At 42.0% G+C, this 12,431-nt stretch overlaps 1 protein-coding gene and 1 non-coding gene across 3 annotated transcripts in view; both read right to left on the reverse strand.

The window, feature by feature from the left end:
• Positions 1-4,833: 4,833 nt before the first annotated feature.
• NOP58 (NOP58 ribonucleoprotein) overlaps positions 4,834-12,431 on the reverse strand; it is a 28,573-nt gene continuing 20,975 nt past the window's right edge. For both annotated transcript variants that reach the window (XM_007520495.3, XM_060194119.1), the window contains exons 9-15: positions 12,178-12,304; positions 11,558-11,721; positions 10,039-10,173; positions 9,847-9,908; positions 7,709-7,842; positions 6,776-6,918; positions 4,834-5,102 (exon numbers count right to left, since the gene is read on the reverse strand). In XM_007520495.3, the coding sequence (XP_007520557.1) occupies positions 5,052-5,102; positions 6,776-6,918; positions 7,709-7,842; positions 9,847-9,908; positions 10,039-10,173; positions 11,558-11,721; positions 12,178-12,304 (816 nt within the window). In that variant the 3' untranslated portion in view covers positions 4,834-5,051. The remainder of the gene's footprint in view (positions 5,103-6,775; positions 6,919-7,708; positions 7,843-9,846; positions 9,909-10,038; positions 10,174-11,557; positions 11,722-12,177; positions 12,305-12,431) is intronic.
• On the reverse strand, positions 11,951-12,034 carry LOC132539711 (small nucleolar RNA SNORD11). Its single transcript, XR_009551037.1, has one exon. It is a non-coding gene; the product is annotated as a small nucleolar RNA SNORD11 (small nucleolar RNA).

Here is a 12,431-nt window from a genome sequence, read left to right on the forward strand (position 1 = left end):
CTGGCTTAGAGTCTCTTTGCATAACCATTATGCTATCTACCCCTGACCAATGTTTTTTTTTTATTAATTTTAATACTTATTTATTCCCTTCTGTTGCCCTTGTTGTCTCATTGTTGTAGTTATTATTGTTGTTATTGATGTCGTGTTGAATAGGACAGAGAGAAATGGAGAGGAGGGGAAGACACAGAGGGGAAAGACACCTGCAGACCGGATTCACTGCTTGTGAAGCGACGCCCCCTGCAGGAGGGGAGCTGGGGGCTCCAACCAGGATACTTACGCCAGTCCTTGCGCTTCGCGCCACCTATGCTAAACCCGCTGTGCTATCGCCCAGGCCCCTTTAAAAATTTTATTATTATTATTTTTTTACCAGAACACTGCTCAGCTCTGACTTATGGCGGCGTGGGGGATTGAACTTGAGACTTGAAAGCCTCAGGCATGAAAGTCTCTTTGCATAACCATTATGCTATACCCCCACCCTAAAAAAATTTTTATTGGGGGGGGTTGAGCGATAGCACTGTGGGTTAAGCACACATGGCACAAAGCACAAAGACCGGCCTAAGGACCCGGTGAAACAATGCTGCAGGTGTCTGTCTCTCCCTCTTATTTACGCCGCCCTTCTCAATTTCTGTCTCTATCTAAAATAAGTAGGTAAAGAATAAGGAGTAAACGCACGTGGAGCAAAACTCAAGGACCGGATTAGGATCCTGGTTCAAGCCCCCGGCTCCACACCTTCAGGGGAGTTGCTCCACAGGTGGTTAAGCAGGTCTGCAGGTGTGTCTCTTCCTATCTCCCCCTTCTCTCTCAATTTCTGTCTCTATCCAATAATAATAACAAAAACAAACAAACAAAAAAGAATAAGGAGGAGCAAGGGTAGACGGCATAATGGTTATGCAGACTCTCATGCTTAGGCTCCAGAGTCCCAGGTACAACCCCTGCGGCACCATACTCCAGCGCTGAGCAGTGCTCTGGTAAAAAAAAATAATAATGTGGTCTGGGAGGTGGATAAAGCGTTGGATTCTCAAGCATGAGGTCCTGAGTTCAATCCCTGGCAGCACAAGTACCAGGGTGATAGCTGGTTCTTTCTCCTTCTATTTTCATGAATAAATAAAACCTTTAAAAAATTAATAAAAAGAATAAGGGGGCAGAGGATAGATAGCATAATGGTTATGCAAACAGACTCTCATGCCTGAGGCTCCAAAGTCCCAGGTTCACTCCCCCACACCACCATAAGCCAGAGCTGAACAGTGCTCTCGTTAAAAATAAAATAAAAAGAATAAAGAGAACCTTGTCACATGCCACACCTACGTTAAGGCAGGCAGGCTGAGGAGTATGGTCTAGCTATGCCACAGAAATGAGAACAAGAGTCTGGTAACTTACTCCTGGCTGCCACAGGTTCCTGAGTCCCCTCACTGACTTCTCCCAGGAACACTTAACTCTTAGATCTTGATGGCTATTAGTATACAGACCCCTGCAAGCGTCAACCTGGCTTTGACCTAGCACGTTATGATTGGGCCCTCCTCAATCGCTATCGAACAGGCCATGGCCAGTGTGCCGCTATGTTCCATCGCTGGGGAGCCAGCGATGACCCGAACTACCCCTGTGGTTACAGACAATGACCCACATAGTCAACGACTGCCACCTCTCCACATTCAAAGGAAGTCTCGAAACTTTACATCAGGCTCAACCTGATGCTGTTGACTGGCTACGGAAGAAGGGCAAACACTAGAAGAATCCCTTTTGCTGCCCTTGTTTTTTATTGTTGTAGTTATTGTCATTGTTGGATAGGACAGAGAAATGGAAAGAGGGGAAGAGAAAGACACCTGCAGACCTGCTTCACTGCCTATGAAGCAAGCCCCCTGTAGGTGGAGACCTGGGGGCTTGGACCAGGATCCTTATGCCAGTCCTTGCGCTTTGTATCACATGCGCTTAACCAGCTGTGCTACTGCCCGACTCCTGCCACTTGTACTTTATAGTTGAGACTCAAGAGGGCACAGACTCATTTGTCCAAGGACATGAACCAGCACCAGTCATACAAGTTTTCACTGACCACGGGTGCAGCTGTCTTCCCATGCTCACAGTATGTTTGTGGCTTTTGCACTGTGCCTGCCTGGGTATTAGTGTGGTGCTGGCCCAGCAGGTTGTAGGCTATAGATGCATGGGTTGTCTGATAACTCGCAGAAACAGGCATATTAACCCTTGCTAGAAAGCAAGGCCTTGGGAGCTGGGTGGTTGTGCAGAGAGCTAAGCACACATGACACAAAGCCAAAGACCGGCTAAGGATCCCTGCCAGGGAGTTGCTTCACAGGAGGTGAAGCAGGTCTACAGGCATCTGTCTTTCTCTCCCCCTTTCTCGATTTCTCTGTCCTAACCAACAACGATAAACAAGGGCAACAAAAGGGGAAAAAAAATTAAAAGAAAAAGAGAACAAGGCCTTCCCTGAGTCTTGAGTCAGAAAGGCAGTTAGTTGTGAGACCCCCCACCTGTCCCCCAAGAACTCACATTATAATATATCAACACCAAACTCTCTTGAGTATTAAATTGCCAAAACTTAGGGATTTTGGACAGCAGGCTTAGGAAAGAGATGTGAGGATATAATCTATGAAGCAACTCTGTGCATTAGTGATTAAAAACAAAAATTCTGGGGGAAAAAATTCCTGGGGCCAGGTGGTAGCACAACTAGTTGAGTACACAAGTATTACAGCGCTCAAGGACCCGGGTTTGAGCCCCTGGTCTGCACCTGCAGGGGGAAAGCTTTGCAAGTGGTGAAGCAGTGCTGGAGGTGTCTATATCCAATGAATAAAGATAATAAAAAAATTTTTTAAGTGAGAGAAAGTGCCAGATACCATCCTGGCACATGCTGCCAAGGACCCAACCTCAGGCCCAGGTCCAACCTTAAAGGGCCCTTATACATAATCCCAGTTCTGTACTGATTAGCTGAGGCTTGTCTGACTATAGATTGAATGTCTAAAAGAAGCAATACCACAAGCCAGAGCTGAGCAGTGATCTTAAAAGCAAAAATACATAGGAGTCCCAGTGGTAGCACAGTGGGTTAAGTGCACTGACACAAAGTGCAAGGACCAGTGTTAAGGATCCTGGTTTGAGCCCCTGGCTTCCCACCGGCAGGGGTGTCACTTCACAAGTGCTGAACCAGGTCTGTAGGTGTCTTTCTCCCTCTCTGTCTTCCCCTCCTCTCTCCATTTCCTTCTCTTCTATCCAACAGAACAACATCAACAACAATAACTACAACAATAAAAAAGAAAACAAAGGCAATAAAAGGGAGTAAATAAATATTTTTTAAAAAGCAATAAAACAGGTTGAAGAAAAAGATACTTCAGGGACAAGATAAATCACTGGGGGAAAAGTATGTCAATTTTACCTGAATGTCCCATTTCAGACTAAGTTCTTCCTGCTCTTCAGTAAACCAAGTACTTTATTTTTGGTTGCTGGAAGTCATGCGTTATTTTTGTGGCATAACTTATCTTACAACCCAACAGTACAAATAACAGAACCTATATTATTGCTTCAAATTGTTAAGAATCTAATGTCTAATAAAGTTTTGATACATGTGGCATGGGAAGAGGTGCAGTGGCTAGTATAAGACTCTATATAGGTGAAACTTCAGGAATGGGAAGGTGGGGGGTGGGGTATGTAGGTGAAAAGAGTCCATAAGGGACAGGGACACTACCAGGTGATATGACGCAAAATGTCGTTTTCCTGGAAGCAAAACCATCAACTTTAGGGTCAGAGACAGCTGGCTGGCTGGGCAGCGCACCTATGCGGCCATGTAGTCAATCCAGACTGTGGTCCAGTGCCACTTGGGTGGTACTATGGGACTGGGAGGAAGCCTGGTATGATGGTTGCATTCTAGCAACTTGAAGAAACAAGATGGCTGGTATGGTGGAACTCCTTCAGGAGAGAACTTTATTTTGGGGTGGCTACATATACTCCACACAGCACTAGGCATAGTTATCCCAGCTGCTGAATGCTTTCACTGCATCAGGCTGTAACATATCAGATGTTGATATATACAAAGACAGAGGACCAAAGTCTTGTGATCGAGTGCCTGTTGGGATATAACCACAAAGAAAAAGATGTCTCACTGTGCTTTATGCTCAGGCTTATACACCATTCCTGTTGACATTTAAAGACTGTTCACGTTGTTTCTCCTTTTCCTCCATTCTTCACACTATAATCTTTAAAGAAATTCACTCTAGAAAATGTATGAGATTTTGAATCTCACATGCATACAAGCTTATGAGATGAGGGAAAAAGACTCAAAGGGTGCATTTTCATTCACATGAAAGACCTCCTCATAGTATCTTTTTTTCCCCCTTTTTAAAGGGAATTGTTCTTGTTACATGTGATAGGCACTGAGCCATACCTCTCTGAGACTGAATTTTTATGTTTATAACATTTATTTCAGAACAATAAAGATTCAGATTTGTGACAAAAAAAAAAAAAGAAAATGTATGAGCCTACGATCCCTAAGAGTTCTATTTTGTTGCAACATTCAGAAACATAATCAATTAACTCTAGAAACTTCTTTTGAAGAGGCAGCTAATTTTGTTTACTTAATTTAAAAATTGAACACATATTGACTTTATTTAAATAAACACAGATAGAAAGACTGGAGAAAAATGGATAATGATTTTTAAGACTAGAGAAATATAAGAGTAAGATGCTTAAATTGGTTCATATAATAAAACTACATTTCTGAAAGGCTAAGTTTCAAATTAATCATTCACAACACTCACTTTTCATCTACAATTATCAAAACAATGACATTCAAACACTAGAAGTTTTCCACCTACTATAAAGAGATCACAAACTGCCTTAAAATACAAAGAAAATATTTTATTTGTATAACAAAGACTAAGAAGTGACATAATAAAGTTAACAGTTAATGTCAAGACACAAGTAGGTTTGAAGAGAGATGTTTCATCATTTGGTATTGTCCAACCTTTCCTGTATTTACACCATACCCCTGGAATATTCTAATGAATATGCTTTCAACACGATGCATCCAGGTGATCTGACATGATTCCCTTCTACTAGTCCTCAGTCTCTCTCTTTTTTTTCTTTTTCTTCTTTTTCTCTGGACTCTGAAAATAAAAATTAAAAAAAAATTTTTTTAAAGAGCTGTGAATGTGGGGAATAATAACTCTACCAAAGAAAGTAAACAACCCATTTCCTCTGACAACAGATCTGTGGAAAAGACAAAAATCTACAATTTTTGGTTGGAAAACTCACGAACCATTTTTACATAGGAAAGAGAGTGGGGGGGGTAGCATAATGGTTATGCAAAAGGATTCACGCTTGAGGGTTTGGGGTTTCAGGTTCAATACCCCACCCACATCACCATAAGTCAGAGCTGAGCAGAGCTCTGGTAAAAAATAAACAAGTAGTGGTCCTACAAGTGTAGTAAAAGCACTGGATTCTCAAACATGAGGTCCTGAGTTCAATCCCTGGCAACACATGTGCTAGAGTGATCTCTAGTTCTTTTTACCTCTTCCTTTCTCATTAGTAAATAAAATTAAAAACAAACAAAAAAAAACTGAGTGGTGAAACAGGACAGTAGGCTCTGTCTCCATCTTTTTTTTTTTTTGGGGGGGTATGTATATATGTGTGTGTCCATGGTTATCGCTGGAGCTTGTTGCCTGCATCATGAATCCACTGCTCCTGGAGGCCATTCCCCCACCCTTTTTTTTGTCCCTATTGTCATTGTGATTGCTGTTATTGTTGGACAGGACAGAGAAATCAAGAGAGGAGAGGAAGACAGACACCGGCAGATCCGATTTACCACTTGTGAAGTGACCCCCCTCACAGGTGGGGAGCTGGGGGTTTGAACTCTGATCCTGATGGTAGTTTGTGTGCATCACTACCTTCTGGCCCCATCTCTCTCCATCTTTATATCTGCCTTCCCTCTTGATTTTATTTATTTATTTCCTTTTGTTGCCCTTGTAGTCATTTTAATTTACTTTTGTTGCCCTTGTTGTTTTATTGTAGTTAGAGAGGAGGGGAAGACAGAGGGGGAGAGAAAGACGGACACCTGCAGGCCTGCTTCACACCCCTTGAAGGGACCCCCTGCAGGTCCTTGCACTTTGCACCATGTGTACTTATTCCACTGCACTACCGCCCAGCTCCCTTCCCTTGACTTCTTACTGTCCCTATCCAAATAAATAATTTTTTCTAAATTTTTTAAAATATTTATTTTATTTATTTATTCCCTTTTGTTGCCCTTGTTTTATTGTTGGATAGGACAGAGAGAAATGGAGAGAGGAGGGGAAGACAGAGAGGAGGAGCGACTCCCCCGCAGGTGGGGAGCCGGGGTTCGAACCGGGATCCTTATGCCGGTCCTTGTGTTTTGCGCCACCTGCGCTTAACCTGCTGCGCTACACCCCGACTCCCCCAAATAAATAATTACAAAGTGAAAATACTGAGGCCAGGCAGTGGCGCACCTGATTAAGCACACACATTACAGTGAGCAAGGACCTGGGTTTGAGCCCCTGGTCCACACCTGCATGTGGAAAACATCACAAAGCGGTTCTCTCTCCCTATCATCCCCCCCTTCCTTCTCAATTTCTGGCTGTCTCTATCAGATAAATAAAGATAATAAAAATAATAAGAAGTCCAGATTGTAGTGATATTTTAGGTTTGTGAAATTACCTTCTTATAATACACACAGCAGTTCCTATTTACCCTCCCACCAGTGGACAGATCTAATTGCTCAGTATTTCTAATATAGAGTAGAAATTCATTTAAAAAGCAAACATACAGCAATTGTTGTGCTGGTGCACGGCTCCTCTTCAGAAGCTAGTTCTTCCTTAACGTGTTTCTTTTTGTCTTTCTTCTTCTTCTTCTTCGCAGATGTCTCGTGCTCTTCAACCACCAAAACTTCATCTTCCTCTTCTTCTTCAACTAGACAAGTGTAAAGAAACCACCAGACTTCCAATGCTTCCATCTTTTGAACCTGTTTATCTCACAGGTCTTATGAGGCAAGCATCCCCTCCACTAGTCCAACAGCACTATCTTTACACATGACAGAGCCCAACCACCAAAGTTGCTCTTGATCATAAAGCATCATGCAGAAATGAGTAGTTAAAAGAAAAAAAGAAAAAAAAACCACCTGAGATTCTTACAGTGGTCTTTGCACATTGAGCCCTATGTTAACCTGCCATTCTATTGGGTGGCCCCTGGCATTTCTTTTAAAATTTTCTTTTAAATTTCTTTTAAAATTAATTTCATAAATGTTTAACTGGAAGGGATGCAACATATATAGCTAATAAACAGGAGCAATTGCTTTAGTCTTAAAAGACAGTTAACTCAACAAGTATCAATTAAATATTATAACTGTGGTGGCAGAGAACCATGATACTATGTCATAACTTCATTCTATTCCACCTAATAGAAACAAAGAGGAAAAATCTCATTAACTTTAACAAAAATGCTAGGGGCCAGTTGGTGGCGCACCAGGTCAAGCACACACACTGCAGTGCACATGGTTGCAGGTTCAAGTCCTTGGTCACCACATGCGGGGGGCGGGGGAAATTCAGGAGCAGTAGAGCAGGGCTGCAGGTGTCTTACCCACCTCCAATTTCTGTCTCTATACAATAATAAAACAAATAAAAAAAATATATAGTAATTCCAGAGCAAATGATGGCTTTCAGGTCATAAGTACACAAATAAACACAACGAATTGAAAACTAACCTTTAACTTTAACCTTGGCTTTTTTCGGTTTTTTTCCAACAATCTCATCCTGATCATCCACTTCTTCTATCTTGCGTTTCTTAGAACAGGTTGGCAGTGTAGAATCACCAGAAGGGTCATAAGTCTTTACCTCACTGAAAAAGCCAGAATTTGTAGAAAATCTGTAAATATCTGTAATTGATAGAATCACCAGAAGGGTCATAAGTCTTTACCTCACTGAAAAAGCCACAATTTGTAGAAAATCTGTAAATATCTGTAATTGATAAATTGCAAAAAAAACTCTTATAAAGCGGGTCCAGGTGATTAAGTGCACAAGTAACCCTATTCTCTACTTGCAGGGGACAAGCTTCCTAGGCGGTGAAAGAGGGCTACAGCTATTATTCTTTCTCTCTATCTAGGTTTCTTTCTTTCTTTCTTATTATCTTTATTTACTGGAGACAGCCAGAAATCAAGAGGTTAAGGGGGTGGTAAAGAGGGAGAGAGACAGACAAGACACTTGCAACACTGCTTCACCATCCACAAAGCTTTCCCCCTGCAGGTGAGGACCAGGGACTCAAACCTGGGTCCTCGTGCATTCTAATATGTGCGCTCAACCAGGTATGCAAGCACCCAGCTCCTCCCTCTCTATATTTTTCAATTTCTATTCCATAAATAATAAAAATGTCCCAGGTTCAGTCCTCCACACCACCATAAGCTCTGGTTAAAAATAATAAATAAGGGAGCAGGTTAAGCACATGTGGCATGAAGCGTAAGGACTGGTATAAGGATCCCGGTTCAAGCCCTCAGCTTCCCACCTGCAGGGCAGTCACTTCAGAGGTGGTAAAGCAGATCTGCAGGTATCTTTCTCTATGCCTCCTCTCCCCATTTCTCTCTATCCTAACAACGACGACTTCAATAACAACAATAGTAACTACAACAACAAAAAACAAGGGCAACAAAAGGGAAAATAATAAATAAATATTAAAAAAGACTTAAAAGTGGGGCTGGTTGGTGGCGCACATGGTAGTCAGTTGAGGGTGTGTGAGTAGCTGTGCCCCCCACTTTTATGGGGAAAGCTTTACGAGTGGTGACGCAATGCAACAGGTGCCTATCTCCCCCATCTCTCTCAATTTCTGTCTCTAGCTAGAAACAAACAAACAAACAAAAAACACCTAACAGAATGCTCCATGGTTTTTCTCTTTTGGTGGTGCATATGCCTTTTTGCTGCTCCCAGGCCAGGCTTTTTCCTTTTTATTTTTAAACTTTTCTCCCAGGTACATACATGGTAAGGGACACTACAGGAGAGCTCCCCCACATAATGCCCGAAGCAGCCTCCACACCTGGTGCACACCATGCCATCCAGACTGTATACTCAATGCTAATGCTGCCTAACTTTTCTTTCTCCCCTCGATCTCCCCTACCTTTTTCATACCAGAGCACTGTTCAGCTCTGGCCTATGGTAGTGCAGGGGACTGAATCTGGGACTTTGGAGCCTCAGGCACGACAGTCTGTCTGAATAACCATAACACTATCTACCCTCTGCCCCTGTCTAACTTTGCTAGAACAACAATAATCATCAACTGATTTGATCCCCACCACTGCATGTAATGGCATGATGCTCTGGTTGTTTTCTACCATGTGGAACCCATCTCTCTTGATTCATACAAACTAATTTTTTAAAAAGTAGCAATGCGTTGTTAACCAGAAATAGTAATGTTCTTATTTTTTAATTTGTTTCTTTCAGGGTTATTGCTGGGGCTTGGGGCCTGCACCATGAATCCACCGTTCCTGGAGGCCATCTGTTTGGATTTTGTTGTTGGATAGGACAGCGAGAAATCGAAAGGGAGACAGAAGGGGAGAGAAAGATAAGACACCGCCTGTGAAGCAAACCCCCCTGCAGGTGGGGAGTCAGGGGGGTCAACTATGTACTTAACCTGCTGTGCTGACACATGCTACCCAAGGTTCTTATTTTCCATCAATGCATGAGCTCCAGAGATTCTGACTTCAGGCATACAACTCCTGTGTTCTACTAACAGACTAGTGAAAAGTTCTCTGAATATCTAATACCTACTGTTAAGTCAACTGTCCAGAAAGGAATTAACAACACCATTAATGTTTCAGTTGGGGAAAATGGTTAATTCTCCCACAAAGGTACTTGCCTTTTATGCTCATATTTTTCTGCTTTTGCCAGTGCCTTTCCTGTTCCACTAATTTTCCTTATCTGAAAAAGACAAAAGAATCTTCTAGGACACAATCTCTTGTTTTCTCTCTCAGTATATTTACTAAAACGGCAGACATACAGTTAGGCCTGACACACAACACTCCTGTATCAGGCAGAATGTAGTTCTTACCCCTCTATCTTCTAACGCCCTCAACCTGGCCTCAAGTTTGGCTCTGTTCTCAACTCCCATTGCAGAGCTGGAATCTTCACCAAAAGCATCATACCGGATAGCCAGAACAGTTTTAGCAGCCAGCATGCGAGAAATCTAAGTGAACATGAAGTATCAAAAGTTAGAGGTCTCTAAATTATACTCAAGTTAAGACATACTAAAAATTCTCTCAATATTTTATTCATTAAGAAATTACAGAATTGTGCGCTGGACAAAAATTCTTTAAATTCAAGCTACAACTCTACTGGAGAAAGCTTCGATGCTGTGGTATCACTGTTTCCATCTGGAAAAGTCAGCTGTGACCAAGAGAAGCTGTGCTGAATGAAGCCTTGTGGCTCCTATATGCGGGTCTGTATCTCCCGATAATTTCAGTTTGTTAAATCATGTCTTTACCCTCCTCCCCCACAAAAGCGATCTTTCTTTTTTTTCCCTCCAGGGTTATTGCTGGGCTCAGTGCCTGCACTATGAATCCACCACTCCTGGAGGCCATTTTTCCCCCCTTTGTTGCCCTTGTTGCTGTAGCCTCGCTGTGGTTATTATTATTATTACCACTGTTGATGTTGTTCGTTGTTGGATAGGACAGAGAAAAATGGAGAGAGGAGGGGAAGACAGAAAGGGGGAGAGAAAGACAGACACCTGTAGATCTGCTTCACCACCTGTAAAGCGACTCCCCTGAAGATGGGGAGCCGGGAGAAAGCGCCACTGCCCGACCCTCAAAAGTGATCTTTCTAATCATCAATTTAGACAAATAATCAACTTGCCCATCTAGAAGAGAAAAATCAGTTCCTCATAGGGTTACAGGCTGATACATTAACATCTTGGGCAAGTGTTTATCAGCAATATTCTATTGTCTATAATTTGTGAACTGATTTCCTGACATGTGATGGCCTGGCAGTGATGCACCTGGTTGAATGCATATTACAACGCACAAAGACCTGGGTTCATTCAAGTCCCCACCTACAGAGGGGAAGACCCACAGGTGGTGGTGAAGCAGTGCCACAAATGTCTATCAATAAAGAAATAAATAACAAATTATACTCTCCTTGCCTTTTTAGGCTTATCCCTGGCACAAAAGCGTGCATGTTTCTTTCACAAAATAAATGATTTGATGAAAGGAAGAGAGATTAGAATGCCAGGGGCTGGGCAGTGAGTCACCTGGCTGAATACATGTTACAATGTGCAAGAACCCAGGTTTGAAACCCTGGTCCTCACTTGTAGGGGAAAAGCTTTAGGAGTGGTGCAGTGTTGGAGGTGTCTCTATGTCTCTCCTTTTCTATCACCCTTCCCCCCCTCAATTTCTGGTTGTCTCTTTCAAATAAATAAATAAATAAAGATAAGACAGCTCAACTAGGAATGAGTCTGGGTGGACCATGACACTGTGAAGATTCATTTTATCTACCTCAAAACTTTTAGCCAGGTACAGTGAAGACCAAAGACAAAATAAATGAATAGACCTTCATTTTAGGGAATTATAACTCACCTTTCCTTTATGTTTTGGACTTGTCTGACCTACAAGTGAAGCATGATAAATGAGACCATATTTAGGGGTATCTCGCCTAGACTTGAGAGCTCTGAAGAGTGCCTTTTCTGCTCCAAGGATTTGAACTGTAGAAGCTGCATGTTTGGCCAAATTCAAAAGAGAACCTTAGTTTGAAAGAGAAGAAATATATAATATTTATTACTGAAGGTACTTGCAAATATTGAAAAGTTCCATGTCATTGAGAAAATCAAGCCCTTCTGTACCACACACCCTTCACAAAACCGCCACACATGTGCACATCAAATTTTAGAAGTCACCAGTTATAACAGTCAACAATTACATCCTCCTGATTATTCCAATCAGCCATCATAAACATCTAAAACTGGATCTCAAGTGTCTCAGAAGAGGTAGTGACTAAAGATGCCTTCATAATCCAAAAGGACATCAGGCATACAGATAAAAATCATCATCTAACACTTGGTTCCAAATACCATGAACAAACCATCTGGTTCTATTCATCACCTAAAACTTGTCAACAGTAATTCAAATATTTAGAAGTCCTAGCTAAAAGCAACTCAATTGGAAATAGCCGCATTTAAAAGTTCAATTAAAATTATCACCTGCATGAGCAATAAGCCGTGCTCCAACTAACTCCCCAACCATCACTGTGACATTGGGTGCAATGGCCATCATCCGATTTTGCAGATACTCATAGAGCTGGGTTCTGTATTCTGAGATTTCAATCACCTAATGTAAGAAACAAAATGAATAAAACATCTATGTGCCAAGACCAAGTGGACTAAACGTGATGTGGTTTAAATTCCAGGCCTATATTGTCAACGCAGCAATGTAACTTTGGATAATTAACTGCCCT

This window comes from Erinaceus europaeus, chromosome 7 (genome assembly GCF_950295315.1).
Source record: "Erinaceus europaeus chromosome 7, mEriEur2.1, whole genome shotgun sequence".
In the NCBI taxonomy this organism is placed as follows: domain Eukaryota; kingdom Metazoa; phylum Chordata; class Mammalia; order Eulipotyphla; family Erinaceidae; genus Erinaceus; species Erinaceus europaeus.